Here is a 26,217-nt window from a genome sequence, read left to right on the forward strand (position 1 = left end):
AGCTGTCCTACTGTTGATCTCCCTATAATTACTAAACATTACTTATCTGTTCTGGGAAAAACAAACAAAAAAAACCAAATCTCTAGCTGGTAAAGTGGATAGGTCTGGATTCAGAAGTGTCTGAGGTCGCATTTGAACTCGGGTCCTCCTGCCACCGAGGACCGGTGCTCTATCCACTGCGCTTCCTGGCCGCCCGGCACGTTTACTTTAAATCTGCTTGAGAAATGAAATAAGAGAGAGAAGGCTTCCATCACTCCGACCCTCTCAGGGCCGTTGGCGGTCACTACCACGACACACAGCCGCCCGCTACCCCGGCGGCGACCGAGGCTCCCAAGTCCCAGCGGCCGCTCTTAACGACCCTCCGGGACTTGACGCCCGACGCACGCGTGACTCTCGCGAGAAATCAAGGAAGCCGGCTACGGCGAGCCCTGGGCTTTTGTACGCCTGCGCATCTCCAGGGAGCCCGCTTCACCCGGAAGCGGAAGTCAACGGCTTGAGACTCCTTCCTTCCTTCTTCCCTCCCTACTGCTCTTTAGCTTTTTCGTCGTGTGTGCGTTGTATTGGGGAAGGGAAAGCGGGGCTTGAGAAGATAAACTCGGCCCTGGGAGCCTCAGCCGAGGCTCTGGAGCCGGCGCAGCCATGGCGGATGTGACTGCCCGGAGCCTGCAGTATGAATACAAGGCGGTGAGTGTCGGGCCTGGCTCGGGCAGGGGGCGAGGGAGTCGGAAAGGGGAGAGAGGCCTGGAGAACCGAAGGAGAGAGCAGTGAAAAAGGAGAGACTCCTTGGGACGTTCCCGAAGGAATAGGGGAAAGAAGAGAGCGTGGAGACCCAAGGCCGGGCCTCTCCATACTTTAGCTCCCGCCGGCGGACACATCTCTGGCCTTAGATTCCAAGATGCCTACTTAACTCCGTTCCTGACAATGGAGAATTCCTAGTTGGCAAATTACAATAAAAAAAACGAAATGTCTGTGTATAAAGCCATAGTTTTTCTCTTTTTTAAAAAACTTATTCATGTGGTTTTAATAGTGATGAAAAAATATTTTTGAGTTCCAAATTCTCTTCCTCTGGATCCTCCCCCACCATTGAGAAAGCCCAACAGTAAGTTACCTATTATACCTGTGAAGTTAGTACAGAGTTAATCTCAAGAGTTATCTATCATCTGGGATTCTAGGTAGAGGAAAACTTTTACAGGAATTGGGTCTGTGGGATCTACCAGCTCTAGCTCTGTTTATGTGATCATTCCAGAACTCCAACCTTGTCCTCCAAGCCGATCGCTCTCTTATTGACCGAACTCGACGGGATGAGCCTACAGGGGAGGTACTCTCACTGGTGGGGAAACTGGAGGGCACTCGAATGGGTGACAAGGCACAAAGGACCAAACCCCAGATGCAGGAGGAAAGAAGAGCCAAGTGAGTATAGAGAATTCTTTCCCCTTCCTTGAATGGAAAGTATTGACTAAAGTTCATCTATTTGCTGATTTTCACATTTTTTGTGTTGAAATTTTTGAAGCATTTCAAATAAAACTATTTGCCTGGAAATTCCTAAAGGACTTTCTGAATCCTTCTAAACTTTGTATCACATATAGATACTTCATAAATATTGTTTTGCAAACAAATGAAGTAGAGATTGCAAGCACTGGAAGATGTATTAGAGATCATGTAGTCTATCCCCTTCATTATATAGAATCAGTCAGGAAACTTTTATCACCTGTTCTATGACAGGTATTTTCTTTCTTTCCTTTCTGTCTGTCTGTCAGTCTGTCTTGGCAATGGGGTTAAGTGGCTTGCCCAAGGCCACACAGCTAGATAATTAGAGTACTTTGCATATAGTAAGCCCTTGATACATGCTTTTTAAAATTCACGGATTCAGTCACTGGGAATGTAAAACTGAAAAAAATAAAGCAGTCCTTCTTTAAGTGTATAATCTGAAGGATGACTCAAATACTTAATATGAGTATAAAGATAATAAGTAAGAAATAGTTAATGCAATGATAGCTTCAAAAGGAGGACATTAGTAGTTAGGAGCTTAGAAAAGGATTCATATAAAAGTGGGACTTGAGCTACACCTTGAAGAAAGAGACAAATATGGGAGATCATGAAAGAGAAGGGGGCAGTGGGTACCAAGGCAGGGAAATGCAATGTCTCGTGTAAGGAACAGAGAAGAGACAAGCTTGGCTGGGTCTTGGAATTCAAAAGGCAGAATAAAGTCCAGTGAGGTTGAAAAGCTAAGTTGAGGCCACTTTGTAAAGGACTTTTAAAGCTAAATAGAAGTTTTTATATTTGAAGCTAGAGGTAGTGGGGAACTACTATGATTTATGTAATCAGATTAGTGAATATAGAGAATTGACTACAGTTGGGAGAGATTTGAGGAGGCTGTTGCATTAATCTGGATGATCTGATGAGGGTGGACTATGGTGAAAGAGTGATTAGAAAGAATGACTCAGATGCAAATGATATTTTGGAGCTGGAAATGTCAAGATTTGACAACTGGTTATGTGGAGTGATAGAGATGGAAGAGGAAAGAATTGGGGAGAATATGGGGTTCAGTTTTAGATGTGTTGAATAAGACACATCTTCAGGACACTTTGTAATATCACTAGGTACTATACTGAAGCTCAGAAGAGAGATTGCATCTGAACCTATGAGGAAAAAAAAAGGCCCAGAACAGAGCTTTGAGGAACACCCACATTTAGGGGCAATAATGTGAATGATGAGCTGGTGAAATAGACTTGAACCAATTATTAGACAATAAGAAAATCTGGAGAGAATACTGTCACAAAAACCCAGAGGAGAGAGTATCTAGGAACAGAGCGTGGACAACATTGTTAGGCACAGCAGAGAGGCAAAGAAGGATCAAGACCAAAAAAAGACTTATTAGATTTGACAGTTAAGAATTTGATGGTAAGTTACAAAGGATTTAGGAGTGATTCAGAAGAGAAAATAGAAGTATAGGGAGTGTGGGGAACTTTTTTTTTTTACTGGGAGGAAGAGGGAGGTTGTCTGAGAAGAAAGGTGATATACAGAAGATGATAGCTTGAGGGTATGGTGGGGTATAGGAAAGCTTTTTAAGGATGGCAGAGACTTGGGTCTGTTTGAAAGCAGTAGGGAAGAAACTAGTAACTAAAAAGAGATTGAAGATTTAAGAGAATGAAGATACAATTGAGATTGCAGTCTTTTGGAGAAGATGGGAAAGAATCAGATCAGGAAGAAATCTAGAGGGGTTGCTCTTGTTGAGGAGAAGGACTGTCTTATTGTCAAACTGGGGGAAAGGAGTAGAGAGTTGGGGATGATGTCAGAGGACTTCGGGGGAAAAAAGAGAAATAGGAATTTACATCAAAAACCCAGTTTCCTTAGAAAAATGATGAGTCAGATCCTCGTCTTGGAGCCAGGAAAGAGACAATATGGAAGAGAATATTTGGAACAGTTTCCTCAGGCCTTTTCTCTTCCCAAAGTTATTTTCTAGATTATTTACTTAATTTTCTTTTGCCCTCAAATTTTCTGAATATAAAAAAGGAAATTCTTCCCTTGTAAGAAAATGATTAAAATCAAATTGCTTTATGCCACTAGGAAAGGGACCAGAAGATATGAGTCATAAACAGATATTGAATACTTACATTTTAAAGCATTTGATGAAAAGCTGTTGTGGAAATTTTGTGACTGTCATTACCATAACCAGAGAATGATTCCTAAAAAAAGCCCATTGTATTCACATTGGGAATACAAATTCTGTTGTGTTTTTTCCACAGAAAGAAGTTGAAAAGGAGAAAGATTTTATTTATTTTGAGTTTTACAATTTTTCCCCTAATCTTACTTCCCTCCCCCCACAGAATGCAGTCTGTTAGTCTTTACATTTTTTACATGGTATACACTGTTCTAAGTTGAATGTGATGAGAGAGAAATCATATCCTTAAAGAAAAAAATAAAGTATAAGATATGGCAAAATTACATAATAAGATGGTTTTTTTTTTTTAATTAAAGGTAATATCTTTGGTCTTCATTCGAACTCCACAATTCTTTCTCTGGATACAGATGGTATTTTCCATCACAGATAACCCAAAATTGAGCCTGATTGTTGCACTGATGGAATGAACAAGTCCATTAAGGTTGATCATCATCCCCATGCTGCTGTTAGGTTGTACAGTGTTTTTCTGGTTCTGCTCATCTTGCTCAGCATCAGTTCATGCAAATAGAAGGGTGTGTTTTTAAATTAGTCTTATGTAGGTGAGAAATAGGGATAAGTCTTGATCAACTTCCCTTTTTGGTTCACCCCACTCAGACGCAGAAAGCGCGATGAAGACAGGCATGATATCAATAAGATGAAAGGTTATACGTTGCTATCAGAAGGCATTGATGAGATGGTGGGTATCATCTATAAACCCAAAACTAAGGAGACCCGTGAAACCTATGAGGTGCTACTCAGCTTTATCCAAGCAGCACTGGGAGATCAGGTAAGTTTCTAGACAAAGCAATTTAGGAAAGGTGGCATGTTTTTGATGAGAGGGTCAAGGCACATGAAATTTTCTGTTTTCTTATGACTTTCTTCCTTATCAAACTGCTCCAAATTAGCAGATATTGGTTGAATTGCTGAACGAATTGGATGAATTGATTAGGGGAAACTTCAACTTGCCAAGAGTGTTATCTTGTTTCCCTTTTAAAAGCAGTTTGTTTTCCTTTAAAAGATGGTAGTCATACTTGTGTGATTTTGGAACTGTGTGTGTATCTTTAAACAAAAGAACCACAACTGTTTCATATCCTGTAAAGTGTAGTATAATCTAATAGAAAAATTAAAAGAAAAAAATTGATGAACTATAGGTTGCTTGTTAAAATTTGTTGTGATTTGATGGCTAACTTAAATATCATGACTCCAGAAACAGTGTATTTCTTTTTCTTCCATCAGCCCAGAGATATCCTTTGTGGTGCAGCAGATGAGGTCTTAGCTGTCTTGAAAAATGAGAAGCTCCGTGACAAGGAAAGAAGAAAGGAAATTGACCTACTGCTGGGCCAGACAGATGATACCCGATACCATGTGTTGGTGAATTTGGGCAAAAAGATTACAGATTATGGTGGAGACAAAGAAATCCAGAATATGGGTAACATACCTCTTTAAAACCAGTGTTTCAGTCTTGTTGGTTAATTTGCTTGCTAACTCATGTAACTTCATTCCTGAGATCCCATATTATACTAGAATCTAGTAATGATTCTTTAGTTGTTCTTGTGATTCACCTATATTATGAACATTGTTGACTTGTTGATTGTTCAAAAAGTTTTTATATAATTAAGATTTCAAATATAGTCATATGTTATGAAAATAGCTTAAAAGGTTTTTGTCTGATTGGAATTAGAAGTATTTGAGCATTAAGTCTTGCTTAAGTAGAAAGTGATAATTGTCTTTCAATATTTGGAGCATCGTTCAATGAAAGACATGTTTTGCTTGATACTAAAGAAAAGAACTAGGAACACTGGGTGGAAAATGCAGAAAGGCAAATTCACCTCGAAATAAGAAAAACAATTCTTGATTAGGAATTAGGGCTAACAAAAAGTAGAACGGTTGCCTTGGAAAGTCATGAATTCCTTTTTGTTAGGCTATCTTCAGGCAAAGGTAGAGTAATCTCTTGTTGAGTCTAATATAGAATGTTCTTTTATTTTGGTCTGAGTGAGACTTGTTGACCTTTTAGTTCTAGTTAAACCAGCAATTTTTAGCCCTTCTTATGTCCTGGACTCATTTGGCAGACAGGCAAAGCTTTCTTAGAATAATGTTTTGGAGGCATAAAATAACATACATAGCATTATAAAGGAAATTAATTATATTAAGTTACAGTTATTAAAAAGTTAAGAATTCCTTCTTTAAATCCTTTTTTTCATCTACCCTCTTGAAACTTGTTTCCTTATCTGCAAAATTGAAATAGTTATACCTATAGTCTTTGCCTCAGAGTACTTGTGAAGGTTAAATAAGATAAGGCATTTTAGATACTTTTAAGTTGATAGGTAACTGTAAATTGTTTTTAAGAATGATGTGATTTTTTTTTCTTTGATGAAGCTTAGTAACTTTTTTCTTTCTGCTATTCATAGGGTTGAAATGACAGATAGTAGTGAATTTCTAACCATTGTTTTAGCATTTCTGAAAATAATTAGGGGTACTGGGGAGGAGTGTTAATGCCTTAAGTCCCAATTTTTTCCTTAGTCATTCATTCTTAATTCTCTTCTTAGATGATAACATTGATGAGACATATGGTGTGAATGTGCAGTTTGAGTCGGATGAAGAGGTAAGTGATAAATTGTGATGCTGATTAATAATAATTCCATTCTTTTCTTTGATAATATTTGCCTATTGAGTAGTAGCAATTGCTAGAGCACTAGACCTAAGGCAGGAAGGCCTAAATTCAAACTCAGCCTCTGTCTGCTTTGCTTCACTTTTCTCCATTTATTGTTATTTCTCCATTTGTATTAAATGGAGATAATATTAGCACTTAGCCTCCCAGAGTTGTTTTGAGGAGAAAGTGGGATCTTATTTGTAAATTGCTATGCAAAGCTTGAAATGTATACATCTTAGCCATTATTATTACTGTTGCTGTTATTACTGTAATTATTAGCTTCCAGTTTTAAGGGAGTCTCCTGTCATGTCATTCTTTTTAAAATTTCAAACCCCTTTATTGCCTACAAATATGCCAATATCTTCCCCCTTATTCAAAAAACCCTCACTTAATCTTTCCATCACTTCTAGTTATCATCCATTCTCTCTCTCCTGCCTTTTACATTAAAACTTGAAGACCATCTATCCTAGGTATCTTACTTTTTCTCTCTCTCACCATCTTCTTGTCATAATCTGACTTCCAACCTTATTCTCTTCTCAAAGTTGCCAGTACCAGTGATCTCTTAATGGCCAAATCCCATGACCTTTTCTTAGTTCTCATCTTTCTTGTTGTCTCTAAAAACTTGGATCTTGATGAATTAGCCTCATCTCCTTGATATTTCCTTCTCTATGTTTCTGTGATATTATCTTGATTCTCCTACCTGTCAGACCACTCCTAGTCTCTTTTGCTAAGTCTTCATCCAGATCAAATCTGCCTATCCTGGTTGTCTCCCCCAAGTCTCAGTTCTGGGCCTTTCATTTCTATGCTAATAATTCTCAGATCCACTTAATATCCAACCCTAGACTCATCTCCTGACTTCTAGACTCACATTTCCAATTTTCTGTTAGACATGAACTGGATATTCCATAAATAATTTAAACATGTCCAAAACTAAATTCATCATCTTTCCTACCCCAAACCCAGGCTTTCCTTCCCTATCTTTCCTATTACTATGGAGGGATGCCATTATCCTCCCAGTCATTCAGGCTCACAATCTATGTCAATCTCAACTTCTCCTTTGATTTTCTCACTTTTCTTTTTATACAAATTTTTGTCAGGCTCTGTCAATTTTACTTTTACAGTTTTCATTTGTACCCCCTTATTTCCTCCAACACTGCCACCATCCTAGTGCAGGCCATTATCATCTTATGTCTGATTACTGTTATAGCCTCTGGTTGCTTTCCTTGTCTGATGTCTTCCCCACTCCAGTTCCTCCTCCATTCACATCTATCAAATTGATCTTCCAAAGATGTCAGTCTTAATGATGTCACCCTACCCCATTCAATAAATCCCATTGGCTCCCTATTCCCTCCATGATCGGGTAGAAAATTATCTATGGGACATTCAAAGCTCTTCATAAATTGGCCTCCCATGTTTCTAGTTTTCTTTGAGCTTACTCCCCAAATACTTTGCAGTCCTTGCTTCCTTGCCTTCTTACTGTTCCTTGCTCAAGACCCTCCATCTCCTAACTCATTACATTTTCACTGGCTGTCTCCCCCTTCCTGGTATGCTTTCAGTCTTCTCTGCCTCCTGGCTTCCTTTAAGCCTTAGCTAAAATCACTTTTGCAAGAAGCTTTTCCTGATCTCCCTTAATGCTAAAGCCTTCCTTCTGTTGATTAGCTCCAATTTATTCTGCATATATCTTGTCCATACATAGTAGCTTGCATGTTGTCTTTCACATTGTACCAGAGCTTCAAGAGAACCAGGATTGTCTTTTGCCTTGGAGTACCCAGTATTTAGCATGTTGAAGAAACTTAGTAGTTGCTTAATAAACGTTTGTCACCTTTGTAATAACTTACTGCCTATATTCTCACCCATCTATCTTAATATTGCCCTTTGATTCACCTGAAACTTTGTGTCCTGAGATCATGGAGATCCGTGATTCACAAATATAATTATTTCTAGAAAAACAAAAAGACTTGGAGCAGCTTGGGATCACTGAAGCACTGTTCGGTGACTAGCTCATTTTCCTCCTCCCTTATCCTTATGTAATACTTTGGGAGTACTTATTCAGGATATATGTTCTAGTAGGATAAATTATTGTGGTGCTTTAACATCTGGACTGTGCATTCTTTCATGGATTGCTAAACCAGTGTCTTTTGAGTGACCATGTATCTCATTGAAGGAGTATATATATAATATTCTTAGCATTCAATATAACTAGTATATTGTTATCTGCAAAAAAAAATACTAGATGACTCATACCATTTTTAGGGGTTTTCAAAGTTTTGTACTTTGCAATTGAAATGTTCCATGACACTACACATATCTTTGATGAGTATGTCTACTTCTTTAATGCTTCACTTGTTGGTAGTACTCAGACTATTAGAACAAAATTATCTCTGTAAGACACAGGAAATAGTGCATTGAAGGAAAGCTTAAAGTCTTTATTGACTCTACCCAGTCTGGTGCTTTTGGGCGATAAACAAAACAGTTTTATCCTTTAGTTTTCTATACCTTTGAGTCAGTTGTGTGACTGAGAATGTTATCTGTTATAGCAAAGTTTCTGTGAAAACTTGCTGGTTCCTTTTCTCATTGTTTTATGAATTAAACCTAAATGTTCAATGCCATCCACATCTAGAAAAAAACTACGGAGTCTAAATACAGAGCAAAACATACTATGTTGGGGCAATTAGGTGACACAGTGGATAGAGCACTGGCCCTGGAGTCAGGAAGATCTAAGTTCAAATCAGGCCTCAGACACTTAATACTTATTGTCTTTGACCTTGGGCAAGTCACTTATCCCATTGCCTAGCAAAAACAAACAAAAAAAAAAACTCCAAACCAAAAACTATACCATGTTAACTATTTTAAAACTTCTTTTATGTTTTTCCTTTCTTTCTCATGGTTTTTTCCTTTCCCCTTAGTTATAATTCTTCTTTCACAGTATGGCTAATAAGGATTTATGTTAAACGTGATTGTACATGAACAACTTTTACCAGATTGTTTGCCACCATGGGATGGGGGGAGGGAAGGGAGGGTAGTAGAAAAATGTGTCCCTCAAAAATTTGTGAAATAGATGAATGTTGAAAATTACTTTTGCATTTAAATGGAAAATAAAATAAAAACAAAATTGCAATAGAAAAAAGAAAGAAAAGAAATTTAACCTTAATGTGTGCATAAAGCATTTCTAAAGATTTCATAGCAATAAGATGGCTGTAAATTAATATTTTTTTTGCTAATAATATTTTACTATCCCATTTTTTCAGAATCATCTTTTCTTTGAGAATTTTGTTTTGTTTTTGCAAGGCAATAGGGTTAAGTGACTTGTCCAAGGTCACATATCCAAGTAAGTATTAAAGGTCTGAGGTCATATTTGAACTCAGATCCTCCTGACTCCAAGGCCAGTGCTCTCTCTGTCCATTGCTCCACCTAACTTTCCTGAGACTTGAAAATTGATCCCTATATTGCCTCAAGCCCAGCTATTTTTCTTCTATTTCTTTGGTTCAGTCTTAACTGCTCTTTCCTAGTTAATCTTCATTGTAATTTTCACTTGTTCACACTTTTTGGGTTTCACATCTATTTGTTCTTAGCAGTTTCATGTGTAAAACTAATCTGGTTTAGTGGGTTCTCATTTCAAATTTTATATACCTTGCTTTGGTCTCCATTGCTTTTCTGTTTTCTGAGGCAGTACAACTTATAATCTTTCATCCTCCTTCAAAGTAGTTTATAATTAAGCTTTTATTCCAAACTAGTGTTGCTCTTGACTGTCATATTTCTCCTTGATTTGACACCTTATTTCATGACATGAGGTGCCTCCTTGTGTAGTTCTGCAAGTTTGTGTTCTTGAGTCTGGGCACCTGTCTCCCACCAAACGTTGTGTGGGGTAGCAACTCGCAGACCTTCCCTTGACTTCATTTTCCTTAGCCATCCAATGAAGGTGTTGAAGTAGATGATCTCCAGTGTCTCTTTCAACTTTAAAATTTTATGATTTTAAGGTGAATTAGGCCAAAGGAATGCCATTGAATTTTAGTTTATGTTTATTTAGAGTTTTGAGTCCTGAATTCTATTACTTCCTCTCTCTCCCCTCCCTGAAACTGTAAGCAATCAAATACAAGTTATGCATAGATTATGTAAAACATTTCCATATTAATTATTTTGTACAAAAGAAAGTGAAAAATAATATTTGGAATTGTCTTGCATCATTGTTTTGCTTAGAGTAGCTAAATCATTCACAGTTCTTCAGTGAACAGTATTATTTGTGTACATTGTTCTCCTGGTTCTGTTCACTGTATTTCATTTCATATAAGTCTATCTAGGTTTTTCTGAAATCAGACTAGTAGGAATCTTGGCTCTTTGTGTATTTATTACCTCTTTGAGGAATGATGCTCTGTGGATTAAGTACTGAGTAGAGAGTAAGAGAGATGAAAAATCAGATTAGAGAGTTCATATGACTTTTTCTTCTATGCTTTTCTATAGTTTTGTTGGTACATTCAGTAAAGTTTTGGAATATGTTACAAATCTACCATTAGGATGCTAAGAATTCTGTTATAAGAAGCTAATCTTGAGTGATTTAGGACTGATACACTTTTTTAAAATTGTTAATATATTTATTTTTCCAGTTACATGCAAAGATAGTTTACAGTGTTCATTTCTTTGTAAGGTTCTTCTTCCCTCCCCACCTCTCTATGATAGCGAGTAATCTAACATAGTTTATACATGTATAACAGCATTAAACATTTTCATATAGATCATATTGTGAAAGAAAAATCAGAACCAAAGGGGCTGAGGAACCATGAAAGGGGAAAAAAAATTTTTTAATTGAAAATAGTATGCTTATTCTACATAGTTCCCTCACTGGCTATGAATGGTGTTTTCCATCACAAGTTCTTTAGAATTGTCTTTGATCATTGTAATAGTGAGAAGAGCAAGTCCATCATGGTTGATCATCACACAGTGTTACCATTGTTATGAATAATGTTCTTCTTGTTCTGCTTACTTCTCTTAGCATTAGTTCATACAAGTCTTTCCAGGTTTTCCTGGAGTAGAACTGATACACTTTTATAGAACATTCCATGTTCTATAACACATTAAATATGTCTACAGGAAGGTGATGAGGATGTATATGGGGAGGTGCGAGAAGAAGCATCTGATGATGATATGGAAGGGGATGAGGCCGTTGTGCGTTGCACCCTCTCAGCCAATGTGAGTATAGCCTCCCTACCCTTTCACAATCTGTGAAATAGATAACTGAAAAAAGGGCGGATAATCAGTTTATTTCTTGGTGTAGCCTACTATCCTCACCCCTTAGGTGATAGTGGTAAACTTGATAGGCACTCTTTGAGGATGAACCCAAAGGTGAGCAACTAAATTTCTTGATTCTTGTAAATTTTCAGGAAAAGAAAACAAAACTATGCTTTCCTTGAGCCTGGGACTGATGAACTCCTTCACTTGACTAATGGGGAAAATTACAAAACTGTTTTTGAAAAGTCATTAAAGGCAAAGTTGACTTTGTGATTGGGAATATAGCTTGGTTTCAAATAAGAGATAAAGTATTTGAGACATTTTAAGAAGTGTTGAGTTGGTGATCAGTTTCTTCTTGTTTTTTGTTTTTTTTATAGCTTGTAGCCTCAGGTGAGCTGATGAGCTCCAAGAAAAAGGATTTGCATCCTCGGGACATTGATGCCTTTTGGCTACAGCGACAACTTAGCCGTTTCTATGATGATGCCATCGTATCTCAGAAGAAGGCAGATGAAGTGCTAGAGATTTTGAAGGTATGTTGGGGTAGTTTAGGGATAATTCCATTCCTTTAGACAAATGGCTGTGTGATCAATCATGCTTTATATTCAGTTGCATGACTACAAAGGGAAAGTGTATGGGATGTTAAGGGAAGACTAACACTTCTGGTATGAGGACTTACCAAGCCCTTTTTAGGACTGCTTATCCATCTTTGGGGTCCACCTGTTTTACCCCTCTGGTAAAAATGGTCTTGAAAAATATCAAATCCGTTGGTGAGTTAGGGGAGTGTGAAGACTTCCACTTGGTGGAATGGACATTTGAGAACATCATTGACCATGGAGGTGCCTGAATCAACTGTTGTGGAGTAGAGGTTGTTTAGACATCATCAAAGACCAGTTTCATCTACTTCATGACAGGCCATTACCAATTGTCTTGGCTTTTGTCCTACCTTTGGTCTTGGATGACTCTGGAAGAGAGAGTGAGGCTAATGACTTTGTGCAACTCTGCCTCTCTTAAATTCATTTCATATGCAAGTCATGACATCATCCATGGTGTCATTGGTCCACTTTGAAAAAAAAAAACAATATAGGAAAACAATGTGGTATGAAGCAAATTTCTATATACATTCTAATTATACCTTATGTCTACGTAGACAGCCAGTGATGATCGAGAATGTGAAAATCAGCTGGTTCTGCTTCTGGGTTTCAACACATTTGATTTTATTAAAGTGCTAAGACAACATAGGATGATGAGTGAGTATCCTTTTGTATGAATATTTGAGACTATTATTTTTATCTCTGTGGTTTCCATAATTTAATACCTTGGATTCCCCATTCACTAGAAGGAAATTTTTTAATTTCACCTTTTTCTTTTCTGTTTTGCAGTCTTATATTGCACTTTGCTGGCAAGTGCACAAAGTGAAGCTGAAAAGGAGAGGATCATGGGAAAGATGGAGTCTGATCCAGAGCTCTCCAAATTCCTCTACCAGCTCCATGAAACTGAGAAGGAGGATCTGATCCGGGTAAAGCTTAGGCTGTAATATTTCATCTGCTTTCTGACTGGGGATGATCTTTGAAAGAATTAGATCATGAAATGGTTGCTGAACATCTAAAACGTGGAGGAGAATGTTATTCTGAGCCATTTGAGTGCATATTAGTAGTTCTAAGATTAGTTAGGCCATAGTGCTTTATTTGCATTAGATGGCTCCTTTTACTTCAGACTACCATACTGGCTAGAGGCTATCCACAGGCTTTGATGCTTTTGTGAGAATACTGTGGCAAGTGTGTGAAAACAGAACCTTTCCATTTTGAATTCTGAGGACTGACCCTTTCTAAGCTAAGTTTGGCTTAAATAGGTACATTATAAAGAGTCAAGTTTGAAGGCAATATCCTTTTATCCACTCTAGGAGGAACGGTCTCGAAGAGAGCGTGTACGTCAATCCCGAATGGACACAGATCTAGAAACCATGGATCTAGATCAGAGTGGGGAGGTAGGTGAGCAAGGCTGTTTCAAACAGCTGACATAATGCAAGTATTAGACAATAAGAGGGGGAAAAGAGCTTTCTGGTGAGTTGTGCTTTTATTTGACCCTCCCAGGCATTGGCGCCAAGGCAGGTTCTGGACTTGGAGGATCTAGTCTTTACCCAGGGGAGCCATTTCATGGCTAATAAACGCTGTCAACTTCCTGATGGATCCTTCCGCCGCCAGCGTAAGGGCTATGAAGAGGTACATGTACCTGCTCTGAAGCCCAAACCCTTTGGCCCTGAAGAGGTGAGTTCCTTCATTGGTTAACTGTTTGTTACCTTGTTCCAGCTGTATATTTATTTTTCAGTTTGAGTGTTTGGGCTCTTTCTGGGATCTGGAGGGCTTTTTCTTTTAATTTTTGTCACAGAGTTGAAAACTCTGACCATATATAATATGGGTTCAAATTAACAGGTTTTAAACTGAGGACACTGTTAGAACTTATCCCTAGTGACACCATATTTTATTTGTTTGGGTTCATTAATGCTTATGCTTTAACAGTAATGAAATCATTTGAAATTCAAACATTAAATGTCCTATCTCTTTGCTATCGTTGTCCATTTCAACAAATTGGTGTCATTTTTACAGAAACCAATGGTTCTAGGAAATTTTGACATTCTGCATAGTCAGTTCTCTTTAGCAAACTGGACTCCAAAGTGTTTCAGATTTTTTCAGCATGCTAAGTATGCCATTTTGTCTTTTTAGCAATTGCTGCCAGTGGAGAAGCTACAAAAATATGCTCAGGCTGGATTTGAGGGATTTAAAACACTCAATCGGATACAAAGCAAACTCTACCGTGCTGCCTTGGATACTGATGAGAATCTGTTGCTGTGTGCTCCTACGGTATGACCCCTGCATGTTCTTCCCCTTTCTTTTAAGATCAGTTTTACATGGGGCAGCTAGGTAATACAGTGGATTAGAGCACTGGCTCTGGAGTTAGTAGGACCTGAGTTCAAGTCCAGCCTCAGACACTTAATAATAATCTAGCTAGTCACTTAACCCCACTGCCTTGCAAAAACCAAAGAAACAAAACAGTTTTACCATTTGGTCAAGGAGTTATCTGCATTTTATATTAATGGAGGAATTTTGAACCAAAAAAGAATAAGGGCAACTGAATACTTTAGTGAATTGGGCACCAGGCCTAAAGTCAGGGAGACCTGAGTTCAAATCTAGTCTCAGACACTTATAAGTGTCTGACCCTGGGCAAGGCACTTTGCCTCAGTTTCCTGATTTGTAAAATGAGTAGAAGGGGAAAAATGAAAAGCCATTACATTATTTTTGCCAAGAAAGCTCCAATAGGATCATGAATTAGACAGAAATAAACAACTGTATGACAACAAAAAGACAAAGTAGAATACTGTTATGTAGTCATTTGAGACTAGGTCAGAGAATGACTTTAACTCACTTTGCTTTATTACCTCACTTCATTTTTTTTGTTATTTGTTGTAGGGTGCTGGAAAAACTAATGTGGCATTGATGTGTATGCTTCGGGAGATTGGAAAACACATTAACGTGGATGGTACCATCAATGTGGATAACTTCAAGATCATCTATATTGCTCCCATGCGTTCCCTGGTACAGGAGATGGTGGGAAGCTTTGGAAAGGTAATAGTATAGAACCTTTTAAAAGTTAATTCTGCTCTTGACTCTCTCAAGGCCATGATTGTTAAGGCTTAACTACAAATTTTAAACCTTCAGAGTGACCTGATTCTTTTTTTTTTTTTACTAATAATTTGGAAATATAACTTAGAGTAACAAATTTTAAGCCTTCAGAGTGACGTAATTCTTTTATTTACTGATAATTGTGAGATCTAACTTAGAGTACTAAACCTATTTCAGAGTCACTAGGGTGGATGGGGTAAATTTCATGAAGCAAGTCAGATGGAAATTAGTTATGAGTACAGATTCTTTTTTAGTTTTTGCTAGGCAATGGGGTTAAGTGGTTTGCCTGAGGCCACACAGCTAAGAAATTATTAAGTGTCTGAGGCCGGATTTGAACTCGGGTATTTCTGACTCCAGGGCTAGTGCTCTATCCACTGTGCCACCTAGCTGCCCCTTGATGTTCTAAGATATGGATCCTCATTTGAAAATTTTTGGAGTCAGCAGTGAAAATTGCTTTGTGATTGTCTTTTGCCAAGGTTTTTCTCACCTCATTCTCAGTCCTTTTTTTCTTTCTTAGTTGATTTATTCTCATCATCACAACATTTGTTAAAAGCTCACATCACATAGCAATGGAATAATGTTATCTAAGTTTTTTATACAAGTCTTTAGTTTTATTTCCTTTTGATTGAAAGGACTGAAATACTTCTAGAAGTCCTGCCTTATCTTTAAAGTTGCCCTATAGATTTTTACATTTGAGGGTATGGATAGGATTGGGAAAACTGCATTTGTATCTTGTATTATGTGACTGTAATCTTGAATTACTAATCTGTATTGGTGGAGGGAATTTTCATGCCAGGAAACCATATATAGGTCTGGGCCAAAAGTTTAGATGTAATCAGCTTTGGCTTTTAGCTTAGTCAATAGATTAATTAAGTGAGCTACCTGTATCTTGAAACAAGATTTGCCCTTGGTCATGATTATGACTAAATCATAATATCGATCACCTCTAAACTTTACCCTCTGAGATTCCTTTTGATTTTTATTTCTTCAGCGTCTTGCAACCTATGGTATTAATGTGGCTGAGCTGACAGGTGATCACCAGCTGTGCAAGGAAGAAATTAATGCCACACAGATCATCGTCTGCACCCCTGAAAAGTGGGACATCATTACTCGAAAGGGTGGGGAGCGTACCTACACCCAGTTAGTACGCCTCATCATCTTGGTGAGTAGAGAGCCCCTTTTGGATTTACCTACATTGATTTGTTTTGAAGGAACAAGAAACAGGCTTCAGTCAGAGAAAAGAAGTTGAGGTCTAATATTGTAACTGATGTAAGCTTTTTGTTCTTAGTGCTATTAGAATGATACTGAGGCTGATAGAAAATCTTGAGCTTTATAGATGTTGAAGTTCAGCATAGCTCAGAAAATGACATGAAGAATCAGGAAAAAAGTTTTTTAAAGGGGCAGCTAGGTAGCGCAGTGGATAAAGGACCGGCCCTGGAGTCAGGAGTACCTGGGTTCAAATCCGGTCTCAAACACTTAATTACTTAGCTGTGTGGCCTCGGGCAAGCCACATAACCCCATTTGCCTTGCAAAAACCTAAAAAAAAAAAAAAGTTTTTTAAAAGGGGTGTCTGAGGGTTGGCTAGGTGGCACAGTGGATAGAGCGCTGGCCCTGGAGTCAGGAGTACCTGAGTTCAAAGTCAGCCTCAAACACTTAATAATTACCTAGCTGTGTGGCCTCGGGCAAGTCATTTAACCTCATTGCCTTGCAAAAACTAAAATTTAAAAGAAAAAATTTTCTGGACAACAGACCTAAATCTGCATTTCTATAGCTTCCCTCTTTCTCCTCTGATGAGTCAGCCTACTTTAGTTTTAAAAATATTCACTCCAGGGATTGGAAGCATTTGAAGAAACAAAATAAAATTTCTCATAAAATTGCATGATGCCATATATCCAGTTAAGAAATTTACCTTTTGAATAAATTAAGAAATCTATTGTTAAGGATATTATCTTTATTGTTGGGAAGTTTTCTTTCTTATAAATAAGCCGTGGCTTTATTTGTGCCTCTTGTAGTTTTTGTTACTCTCTTTGGGTCCACAAATGTGCATGAAGTACAGATTATGTGCAAGACATTTTGCCATGCACTGTGTACAATTTTCTTCATGATTAAAGTGAAGGATTCCCTCTGATAATATATGATGATTGTTGCCTCTGCCCTTTAGTGAGAGATTGAATAAGGTGTTCCCTTTCTCTTTAATCCAGGTATTATAAAAGGTAGTTGGTTTATAATATGTTTATTAATTAATTAAACATATGTGTTTATTAAAGGGAAAAATAAGTCCAAGGGACTATTGTAATGAGGCTAACTCTTGTTTGCATTTCATCTCTAGGATGAAATTCATCTTCTCCATGATGACAGAGGTCCTGTCCTGGAAGCTTTGGTAGCCAGGGCTATCCGAAACATTGAGATGACCCAAGAACGTGTTCGACTCATTGGGCTCAGTGCCACCCTCCCAAACTATGAGGATGTTGCTACTTTTCTTCGTGTAGACCCTGCTAAGGGTCTTTTTTACTTTGACAACAGGTATGGGATGGGAGGAGACCTTGAAGCTGTTTACCTCTACTGTTTCCCATATAATCAGCTGTTTGGATTGGGTTTAGGAGGAAGAACTTTGGGGGGAGGGGAAGTTGTAGAGTAAACATGGAAAGCATTTTGAAAAGTGGAGTTTAACATTTTTTGTTTTGAGAATGAAAGAAAAGACTTCACTTTCCCTTCTCCCCACTCCTCCATACAACACAAAAAACAAAACATATCATTATTACTTTTTGTTTGTTATACTTTTAAGTTTCTAATTGTTGTCCTCCTTCCTTTCGCATTCTGCACTAGAGAAGGCCACCATCAGTTGCAGATGTGTGTGCATATATGTGTGTGTGTGTGTAAAGCCACACCCTCATAATTCAGTTTATCTATTATTTCTCTGGAGGTGAATAGCATCTTCTTTCATAGATCCTTTGTCATTGATTTGAGTATTTATAATTCTCTAAAAACTTGATCATTCACAATTATCCTTTGAATGATACTGCAATTACTGTATACAACATTCTCTTGGTTCTGCTCATTTCACTCTTCATTGTGAATGTTTTTCTAAAATAAGCCAGGTCATCATTTTTTACCGCACGGTAATATTCTCTCATGATCATATGCTATTTGTTTAGCTATTCCTCAATTAGTGGGCATCCCCTCGATTTCCAGTTTTTTAAAACATAATAGGTCCTTTTTCTCCTATCACCTTGAGAAACAGACTTAATAGTGGTGTTGCTGAATCAAAGAGTATATCCAGTTTTATAACTCTTGGATCATGATTTCAGATTGATCTCCACAATGGTTGAATCAATTCACAGTTCTGCCAACAATGTATCTGATCCAATTTTTCCATATCCCCTCCTACTTTTGTCATTTTTCCCTTCTATCTTTTAGCATATCTAACAAATATGAGAAAAGATCTCAAAGCTGTTTTAATTTGCATTTTTCTAATCTATAATATTTTAGAGCATTTTTCATATTACCTATAGTTTTTATTTCTATATTGAAAAACTACATATTTGTATTCTTTGACCATTTATCAATTGGGAATGATTTAGAGAACTATGTGGAATGTATAAGACTATAAGTCATTCTCCAATTATATTTGAAATATGAGACCTTTATCTCAAAAATTGTCCATACTATTTTTTTTTAAGCTTCCGTCCAGTGCCTCTTGAACAGACATATGTGGGAATCACAGAGAAGAAGGCAATCAAACGTTTCCAGATCATGAATGAGATCGTCTATGAGAAGATTATGGAGCATGCTGGGAAAAATCAGGTCAGTTTCATGTTCCTTAGTTTGATTCCAAAGTCGTAAGCATCTTGAATCCTTTGGGTTTTCTGTAGATCTGTTAGTTGTAGAGGAATGGAATACATTTAATCTTTTAGAAATTCTAGATTTTTGAACCTGCCATATTCTAGAGGCAACTCCAATTAAATTCATCTGGAAAGCTATCAGGATATTAAAAGGCAGCTGAGACATAATGAATACAATGCTAAGACCTCATATACTGGTTGTTCTCAGAGAGCCAGAATTGTTTTTTTTTTTTCTTAGCTAGCCCTTCTCTGAAAGCCTTGACTTCTTGAACTTTTACAGTATTGGATGCTCTGTGTTTATTGTGCTTCTCATTAAATTTTCTGGAGGTGCTGCATCTCTTTTTTTCTTTTTATTTATTTATTTTTTAATTTGTGGTATGTGACTTTATTTTTTAAATTTATTTACACATTACTAAAATACTCTTGTTTAAGAGTAAACATAATACCCCCTCCACCACAAAAATATAAAATCTCTTGAAAATAAAGTAAAAGAAAGAGGAAAAAACACGTTTAGGTCTGTGTTCTGATACCATCAGCTCTGTCTCTGGATCACATTATCTTAAGTCCATCATAGAAGTTACTTCCATATATTTTCAAATTCAACTTTCTCCTGTGCCTCATCTATAAAAGCTCCTTCTACCTGCTCTATTAAATGAGAAGGTTTATATTAATATTATCAGTATCATCTTTCCATGCAGTAATTCATGCAGTTCATTATCATTAAGTCCCTCATAATTTACCCTTCTCATCCTCTCTCTGCTTCACCTGAATCCTATACTTTCTGTTGAGCTCTGGTTGTTTCAACAGGAACATTTGAAATTCCCATTTCATTGAAGGTTTATCTTTTCCCTTGGAAGAGGATGTTCAGTTTTGCTGGGTAGTTGATTCTTGGTTGCATTCCAAACTCTTTTACCTTCCAAAATATTATATTCCAAGTCTTTAATGTAGATGCTGCTAAGTCCTAGGTAATCCTAACTGCAGCTCCACGGTATTTGAATTGTGTCCTTCTGACTGCTTGTAATATTTTCTCTTTGATTTGAGAGTTTTGGAACTTGGCTATAATTTTCTTGGGGGCGGGGATCTCTTTCCCGGGGAGATCAGTGGATTCTCTCAGTTTCTATTTTACCCTCTGCTTCTAGGATATTGGAGCAGTTTTCCCATAGAAATTCTTTAAAAATGAGGTCAAGGCTTTTTTCCTGATCTTGACTTTCAGGTAGCCCAATAATTTTTAAATTATTTTTCTTAGATCTCTTTTCCAGATCAGTTGTTTTTTCAATAAGATATTTCACTTTTTCTTCTTGTTTCTCATTCTTTTACTGTTGAATTATTGTGTCTTGATTTCTTGCCAAGTCATGAGCTTTCTTTAGCTCCATTCTACATTTGAAGGATTTGTTTTCCTCAGAGAACTTTCTTATCTCCTTTTCCATCTGGCCAATTCTGCTTTTTTAAAGCATTTTTCTCTTCAATAACTTTTTTGCACCATTCTATCCATTTGACCTAAAGTGGTTTTTAACATGTTATTTTTTTTTAACAATTTTTTTAATCTCCTTGACTAAGCTGCTGATTTCATTTTAATGTTTTTCCTGCATCTCTCATTTCTTTACCCAACTTTTCTCCTATCTCCCTTACTTAACTTTCAAAATCTTTTTTTGAGTTCTGTCATAGCCTGAGCCCAACTTCTATATTTCTTGGAGTCTTTAGATGCAGACGCTTGGACTTTCTCATCTTCAGATTGAGTATTTTGATCCTCCATGGGAATCAAAGTAATTGTCAATGGTCAGGTTCCTTTTTTTTTTTTCCTGTTTACTCATTTCCCCAGCCTGTACCTGGTTTTGGAGTGCTTCCTGAGCTTTTGAATGTTATTGTGACACCCCTGAAAGGACCTCAGTATGTGAGGCTCTGACTGCTCTCCTGGTCTGTTGACCACTAGTGTACCTCTCTGCCCTGGGATTCTGGGGGGGTGGTCCCTGCTCTGTGGGGGACCCAGACTGCAACCAGGGTCTAAACGTGTTCAAAACCCCAGAGTCCTGTCCCAGGGAGAGAGGACAGACCTCAGCAGTCTTCCCCCCCGCCCCGGTGCAGCTGCCAGGAAACTCATGTTGGGCAGCTCCATGGGCCTGCTTCCGTTTTCCGGGATCTGGGCTGCACTGACGAGTGCCAGGCTGGTCTGGGCTTCACGCTCGCTCTTGCAGAGGTCTCCCTGCTAATCTTCCAAGTTGTGCTTGGTGCTCCCTGGGGTGTAGATCAGGAAACTTCTTCGATTGCTAGGAGCCAGAACTCACAGGCACCATAGGGCTGTTTCCAGAAGGCTGTGGTTCCTTTACTCCAGTGGCTGCCACCCCTCCATTCCCATGGAATAAAGCCTTCCTACTATTTTCCAGGTTACCTTGGGCTGGAGAATTGCCTTACAGGATCTTTATGTGGGTTCTGTCTCTTGAAAATTTAGTCATAATTTTAAGGTTTTGAAATATTTTAGAGAGAGCACTTAGGAGTGGCTGTTCTCCTGCTGCTATCTTGGTTCCACCCTTGGTGCTACATCTTTTGACATTGACTTTATGTAATTTCCTTGCAGGTGCTAGTATTTGTCCATTCTCGAAAAGAGACAGGAAAGACAGCCAGGGCCATCCGAGATATGTGTCTAGAGAAGGATACACTGGGTCTTTTTCTTCGAGAGGGTTCTGCATCCACTGAGGTTCTTCGGACAGAAGCTGAGCAGTGCAAGGTGAGAAGGGAAGGACAGACTATTCATGGCTTATAGGCTGCTGGACCAGAGTGGCTTTAGACAACAGCATTATCAGTGGAAACTCCATGTTGTGCCCTAAGAAATTGTTGAAGTGATGCTCTTGCAGCATTGTTTTTTATAAATGTGGAGTTCCTATGTAGATGGGATCATGAAAACTCTACAGTAGAGAACTTTGCTTTCATCTCTGTGCAGTGTATGTTTGGATCTTGCAAATGCATTTTGTTTGCTGTGAAAGGATTATGATTTCAAATCACACTAGGGATGGAGTTCATCTACTAATTGTATTTTTTGTATCACAGAATTTGGAATTGAAGGACCTCTTACCTTATGGCTTTGCCATTCATCATGCTGGTATGACCAGAGTTGACCGAACACTTGTGGAAGATCTTTTTGCTGACAAACACATTCAGGTGAGGGAAAGTATAACTGACATTTTTTGATAAGACCTTGCCTTGTTTGGGTATGGGAGAGAAGGTAGAAGGGTTAGAATCACTTTCCTATATAATGCAAGGTTCCACTCTACTTATTATCTGGGTGATCCTAGGCAGCCAGAAGTTTAACTTCTTTGAGCCTCAGTTTCCTTATCAGTAAAATGCTAATTGCTTGTTTTACCTCAGGAATGTTGTGAAGAAAGTGCTTTGTAAACCTTAAAACACTATGTCAGGGGCAGCTAGGTGGCACAGTGGATAGAGCACCGGCCTTGGAGTCAGGAGTACCTGGGTTCAAATCCAACCTCAGACACTTAATAATTACTTAGCCACGTGGCCTTGGGCAAGCCACTTAACCCCATTGCCTTGAGAAAAAAAATCTTAAAAAAAAACACTATGTCAATGTGACCCTAACTTTTGACTTAATGTGATTATCCCTTTCCTAAAGCCAGGTCCCGTATATCTAGAGAAATTAGATCTGCCTACTATCTGGTGTTGCTGCCTTTCACTAACAGAACAGCCTTTGATTGTCTTTAAAACCTTGTCTTCCTTCCGTAGGTTCTTGTCTCTACAGCTACTCTGGCTTGGGGTGTAAACCTCCCTGCGCATACAGTCATCATTAAAGGCACACAGGTGTATAGCCCAGAAAAGGGGCGCTGGACAGAATTGGGAGCATTGGACATTCTGCAGGTACTAGGCATTTGACTTAGGGGGATTTCTGATAGGAAGCAGTACTTTTGTGCAAGGGTCCTAGGAAGAAACCAGGACAGTAAAAGTTGAGAGTTTTGAAACCCTTAAGCTACACAAAGAAACTTTCTTGCCATCCTCAACTCAATTTTTTTTTCTAATTGGTCTAGATGCTGGGTCGTGCTGGACGACCACAATATGACACAAAAGGGGAAGGCATCCTCATTACATCTCATGGGGAGCTGCAGTATTATTTGTCCCTACTCAATCAGCAGCTACCTATTGAGAGCCAAATGGTATCAAAGCTGCCTGACATGCTCAATGCTGAGATTGTCCTGGGGAATGTCCAGAATGCAAAGGTAGGAATTTATTCTGCCTGCTGGATTCTACTTTCTCATATCTATCCTGAACTTAAAGTGAAGTGTTCAGAAGAATGAGCTAGCACCTTTAATCTTGATCCTACTAAGCATCTAATGATACTTTCTCCTTAATAAACCTCTTTCTTTTTTGTAAATGCTTGCTTAGAAGATTTTGAGGCTACTAATTCTCTTCATTCCCAAGATCTTAGGGATTACTTTTGTTAATGATCTTATAGTATCTTAACAACTGATTGACAATTTCTTCTCTTCCTAAGATCAGTACTCTTCTCTTTGCAGGATGCAGTAAATTGGTTGGGTTATGCCTATTTATATATCCGAATGCTCCGTTCTCCAACCCTCTATGGCATTTCACATGACGACCTTAAGGGGGATCCTCTGCTAGATCAGCGCCGACTAGATTTGGTGCACACTGCCGCTCTCATGTTGGACAAGAACAATTTGGTCAAATATGATAAGAAAACTGGCAACTTCCAAGTGAGTTGGGTGGTTCTTAGGCCTAATGACTTGGGGAGAGGTCCCAGACCCATGGGAAAATTTTATTCAACATGGCCTTTTAACTTAGGTTCTACCCAATTCCTACATAAAAATATAGAAAGTATGATAAAATGCAGGAGAATTTTACAGTAATGTAATTGATTCAGTTCTAAACCTCTTGATCTCATTGTGATGACTCTTGAATATACTTTTATATCAGTTGAGTTGATATGGAGAACTTGTCTGTCTTTTCATTGTGGGCACTAGAATTATGTGCACTTCATGGAACTAGCTCAGGCACTCACCATCTTTTCATTCAGTGACTCACTCTCTGTGCCTGTGACCCTCTCTGAAACTAACCTGCCCCAAAATGGGATTTTAACTATTCACCAACGTTGAATTGAACTTTCCTTCTTACAGGTGACAGAGCTTGGCCGTATTGCCAGTCACTACTATATCACCAATGATACAGTACAGACCTATAACCAGCTCTTGAAACCAACTCTGAGTGAAATTGAGCTCTTTAGAGTATTTTCACTCTCTTCAGAATTCAAAAACATAACAGTGAGAGAGGTAAGTCTCTAGAAGTCATTCTGAAAATGTTTGGGATTTGATACTCTATTATTGTTGCTTAGAAGATTACTTCCTGTAAATATCCGTCTTCTTTCTGATTAATATTTTCATCCTGTAACAGGAAGAGAAATTAGAACTTCAGAAATTACTAGAGAGGGTTCCTATTCCTGTGAAAGAGAGCATTGAAGAACCTAGTGCAAAGGTAAGCCTCTTACCACTTAAAACTAGGACACTTGCCCAAGGTTTGAGGATCACATGGTTGTCAGAGCTCCCAAAAGAAATGTTGAGATTTAGGATAACTGTTTTGGTAACTTGCTGAACCTCTTAATCTAATGCTTCTACCTATCCCTTTTGTACTCTCTAATATTGGGAAAGATGCCCAGAATGAAATTGTAATTCGTTTAATATTATACATCAGACTTCATGAGTTATACTTCTTTCTTCTGCTTTTCAATTTTACAGATCAATGTACTTCTTCAGGCCTTTATTTCACAGCTAAAACTGGAGGGTTTTGCACTGATGGCAGACATGGTATATGTTACACAGGTGAGTTCAGAGTTGTGACTTGGATATAATAGGTAAAGTTAAGTAATTTCTAATTTCCTGATCTTCTGTTCCTGGAGCTAGGTTAGCAGTAGGGCTTGTCAGAACTTCCTGGTTGTGGTTCATTGTTGATTCGATAGCCTAGTTTCTGATGCTTTGTTGATACTGAGCCTCATGAAAGTGGTGGGGGAAAATGGGGAGGTAGACTATGTAGCTGTGTCTCTTGAAGCTGTGGGCCGTTCCTTTTTATTTTATTTTTTAAATTTTATTTATTTAAGGCAGTGGAGTTAAATGACTTGCCCAAGGTCACATAGCTAGGCAATAATTAAGTGTCTGAGACCAGATTTGAACTTAGGTCCTTCTGACTCCAGGACCAGTGCTGTGCCACCTGGCTGCCCCATGGGCAGTTCCTTTTTGCTTATTAATTTATTAATGGTCAAAGCATGCCAAAAATCCTCTATGGTTTTATTGTTCCCATTTATTAAAATCACTCACTAGTCTTGGGCTGCTCTTAAGAGACACTTTTGCTATATCAAACAATGAACCTTGAATTAAGCTACTTAAGATTTTTACAGATCAACTGTCACTGAGAGCTGTCCTTCCTCAGGAAACACCAAAAAGAAAAAGGACTAAGAACTCTGTTATTACACAGGAAGAGGAGAGAAGTGAGATATTTTTTGTGAGCAGATAAGGGTGGTTGGATCAGAGAATCAGAGCCAAATAGATCTGACACTAGTAAGAACTAACCCTGATTTTCTTTCCTAGTCGGCTGGTCGGTTAATGCGTGCCATCTTTGAAATTGTCTTAAATCGAGGCTGGGCACAGCTGACGGACAAGACTCTGAATCTGTGCAAGATGATTGACAAACGCATGTAAGGAGCTGTTGGGCTGGATTATCATGGGTTGCAATAAAGAGTGTGAGGGTACCATCTGTGATTTATCTATGAATCTGCTGTCTGTTGATTGGAATGGCTATGAAGCAATACAGTTTGTACCATCTTTGGTTTCTCTGGGCTCACTGGAACTTGAAGAATAAGGATTGACTGTTGAATAGCCAGTGTTTTGAGCACAGCTTAGATTTCCTTTATTAGTTTCTGTATATGTCTTTTATAACCTTGCGTTGTCTTTTGGGAATATGACCAGTGGATTTCATTTCCTTCCTGGATAGGTGGCAATCCATGTGCCCCCTGCGCCAGTTCCGGAAGCTCCCTGAGGAGGTTGTAAAGAAAATTGAAAAGAAAAACTTCCCCTTTGAGCGACTCTATGACCTGAATCACAATGAGATAGGTTTGTGGAATTTTGGTCTGTTTTGCCACATTGCCAATAAGTAGGAGTT

General features: G+C 38.2%; 1 protein-coding gene across 1 annotated transcript in view; it reads left to right on the top strand.

Moving 5' to 3' along the window:
- The first annotated feature begins 497 nt into the window (after nucleotides 1-497).
- The window catches only part of SNRNP200 (small nuclear ribonucleoprotein U5 subunit 200), a 41,549-nt gene continuing 15,829 nt past the window's right edge, over nucleotides 498-26,217 (top strand). The window contains exons 1-26 of the mRNA XM_074209229.1: nucleotides 498-684; nucleotides 1,247-1,410; nucleotides 4,277-4,448; nucleotides 4,898-5,090; nucleotides 6,208-6,263; nucleotides 11,397-11,495; nucleotides 11,912-12,064; nucleotides 12,682-12,781; nucleotides 12,914-13,050; nucleotides 13,435-13,518; nucleotides 13,625-13,798; nucleotides 14,255-14,392; nucleotides 14,999-15,154; nucleotides 16,203-16,373; nucleotides 17,541-17,734; nucleotides 18,892-19,015; nucleotides 21,626-21,775; nucleotides 22,096-22,206; nucleotides 22,783-22,914; nucleotides 23,082-23,270; nucleotides 23,568-23,765; nucleotides 24,186-24,338; nucleotides 24,460-24,540; nucleotides 24,801-24,884; nucleotides 25,647-25,753; nucleotides 26,050-26,168. Of these exons, the coding sequence (XP_074065330.1) occupies nucleotides 640-684; nucleotides 1,247-1,410; nucleotides 4,277-4,448; nucleotides 4,898-5,090; nucleotides 6,208-6,263; nucleotides 11,397-11,495; nucleotides 11,912-12,064; nucleotides 12,682-12,781; nucleotides 12,914-13,050; nucleotides 13,435-13,518; nucleotides 13,625-13,798; nucleotides 14,255-14,392; nucleotides 14,999-15,154; nucleotides 16,203-16,373; nucleotides 17,541-17,734; nucleotides 18,892-19,015; nucleotides 21,626-21,775; nucleotides 22,096-22,206; nucleotides 22,783-22,914; nucleotides 23,082-23,270; nucleotides 23,568-23,765; nucleotides 24,186-24,338; nucleotides 24,460-24,540; nucleotides 24,801-24,884; nucleotides 25,647-25,753; nucleotides 26,050-26,168 (3,484 nt within the window). The 5' untranslated portion in view covers nucleotides 498-639. The remainder of the gene's footprint in view (nucleotides 685-1,246; nucleotides 1,411-4,276; nucleotides 4,449-4,897; nucleotides 5,091-6,207; nucleotides 6,264-11,396; nucleotides 11,496-11,911; nucleotides 12,065-12,681; nucleotides 12,782-12,913; nucleotides 13,051-13,434; nucleotides 13,519-13,624; nucleotides 13,799-14,254; nucleotides 14,393-14,998; nucleotides 15,155-16,202; nucleotides 16,374-17,540; nucleotides 17,735-18,891; nucleotides 19,016-21,625; nucleotides 21,776-22,095; nucleotides 22,207-22,782; nucleotides 22,915-23,081; nucleotides 23,271-23,567; nucleotides 23,766-24,185; nucleotides 24,339-24,459; nucleotides 24,541-24,800; nucleotides 24,885-25,646; nucleotides 25,754-26,049; nucleotides 26,169-26,217) is intronic.

The sequence above is a fragment of the Macrotis lagotis genome, chromosome 1 (assembly GCF_037893015.1).
Source record: "Macrotis lagotis isolate mMagLag1 chromosome 1, bilby.v1.9.chrom.fasta, whole genome shotgun sequence".
In the NCBI taxonomy this organism is placed as follows: Eukaryota; Metazoa; Chordata; class Mammalia; order Peramelemorphia; family Peramelidae; genus Macrotis; species Macrotis lagotis.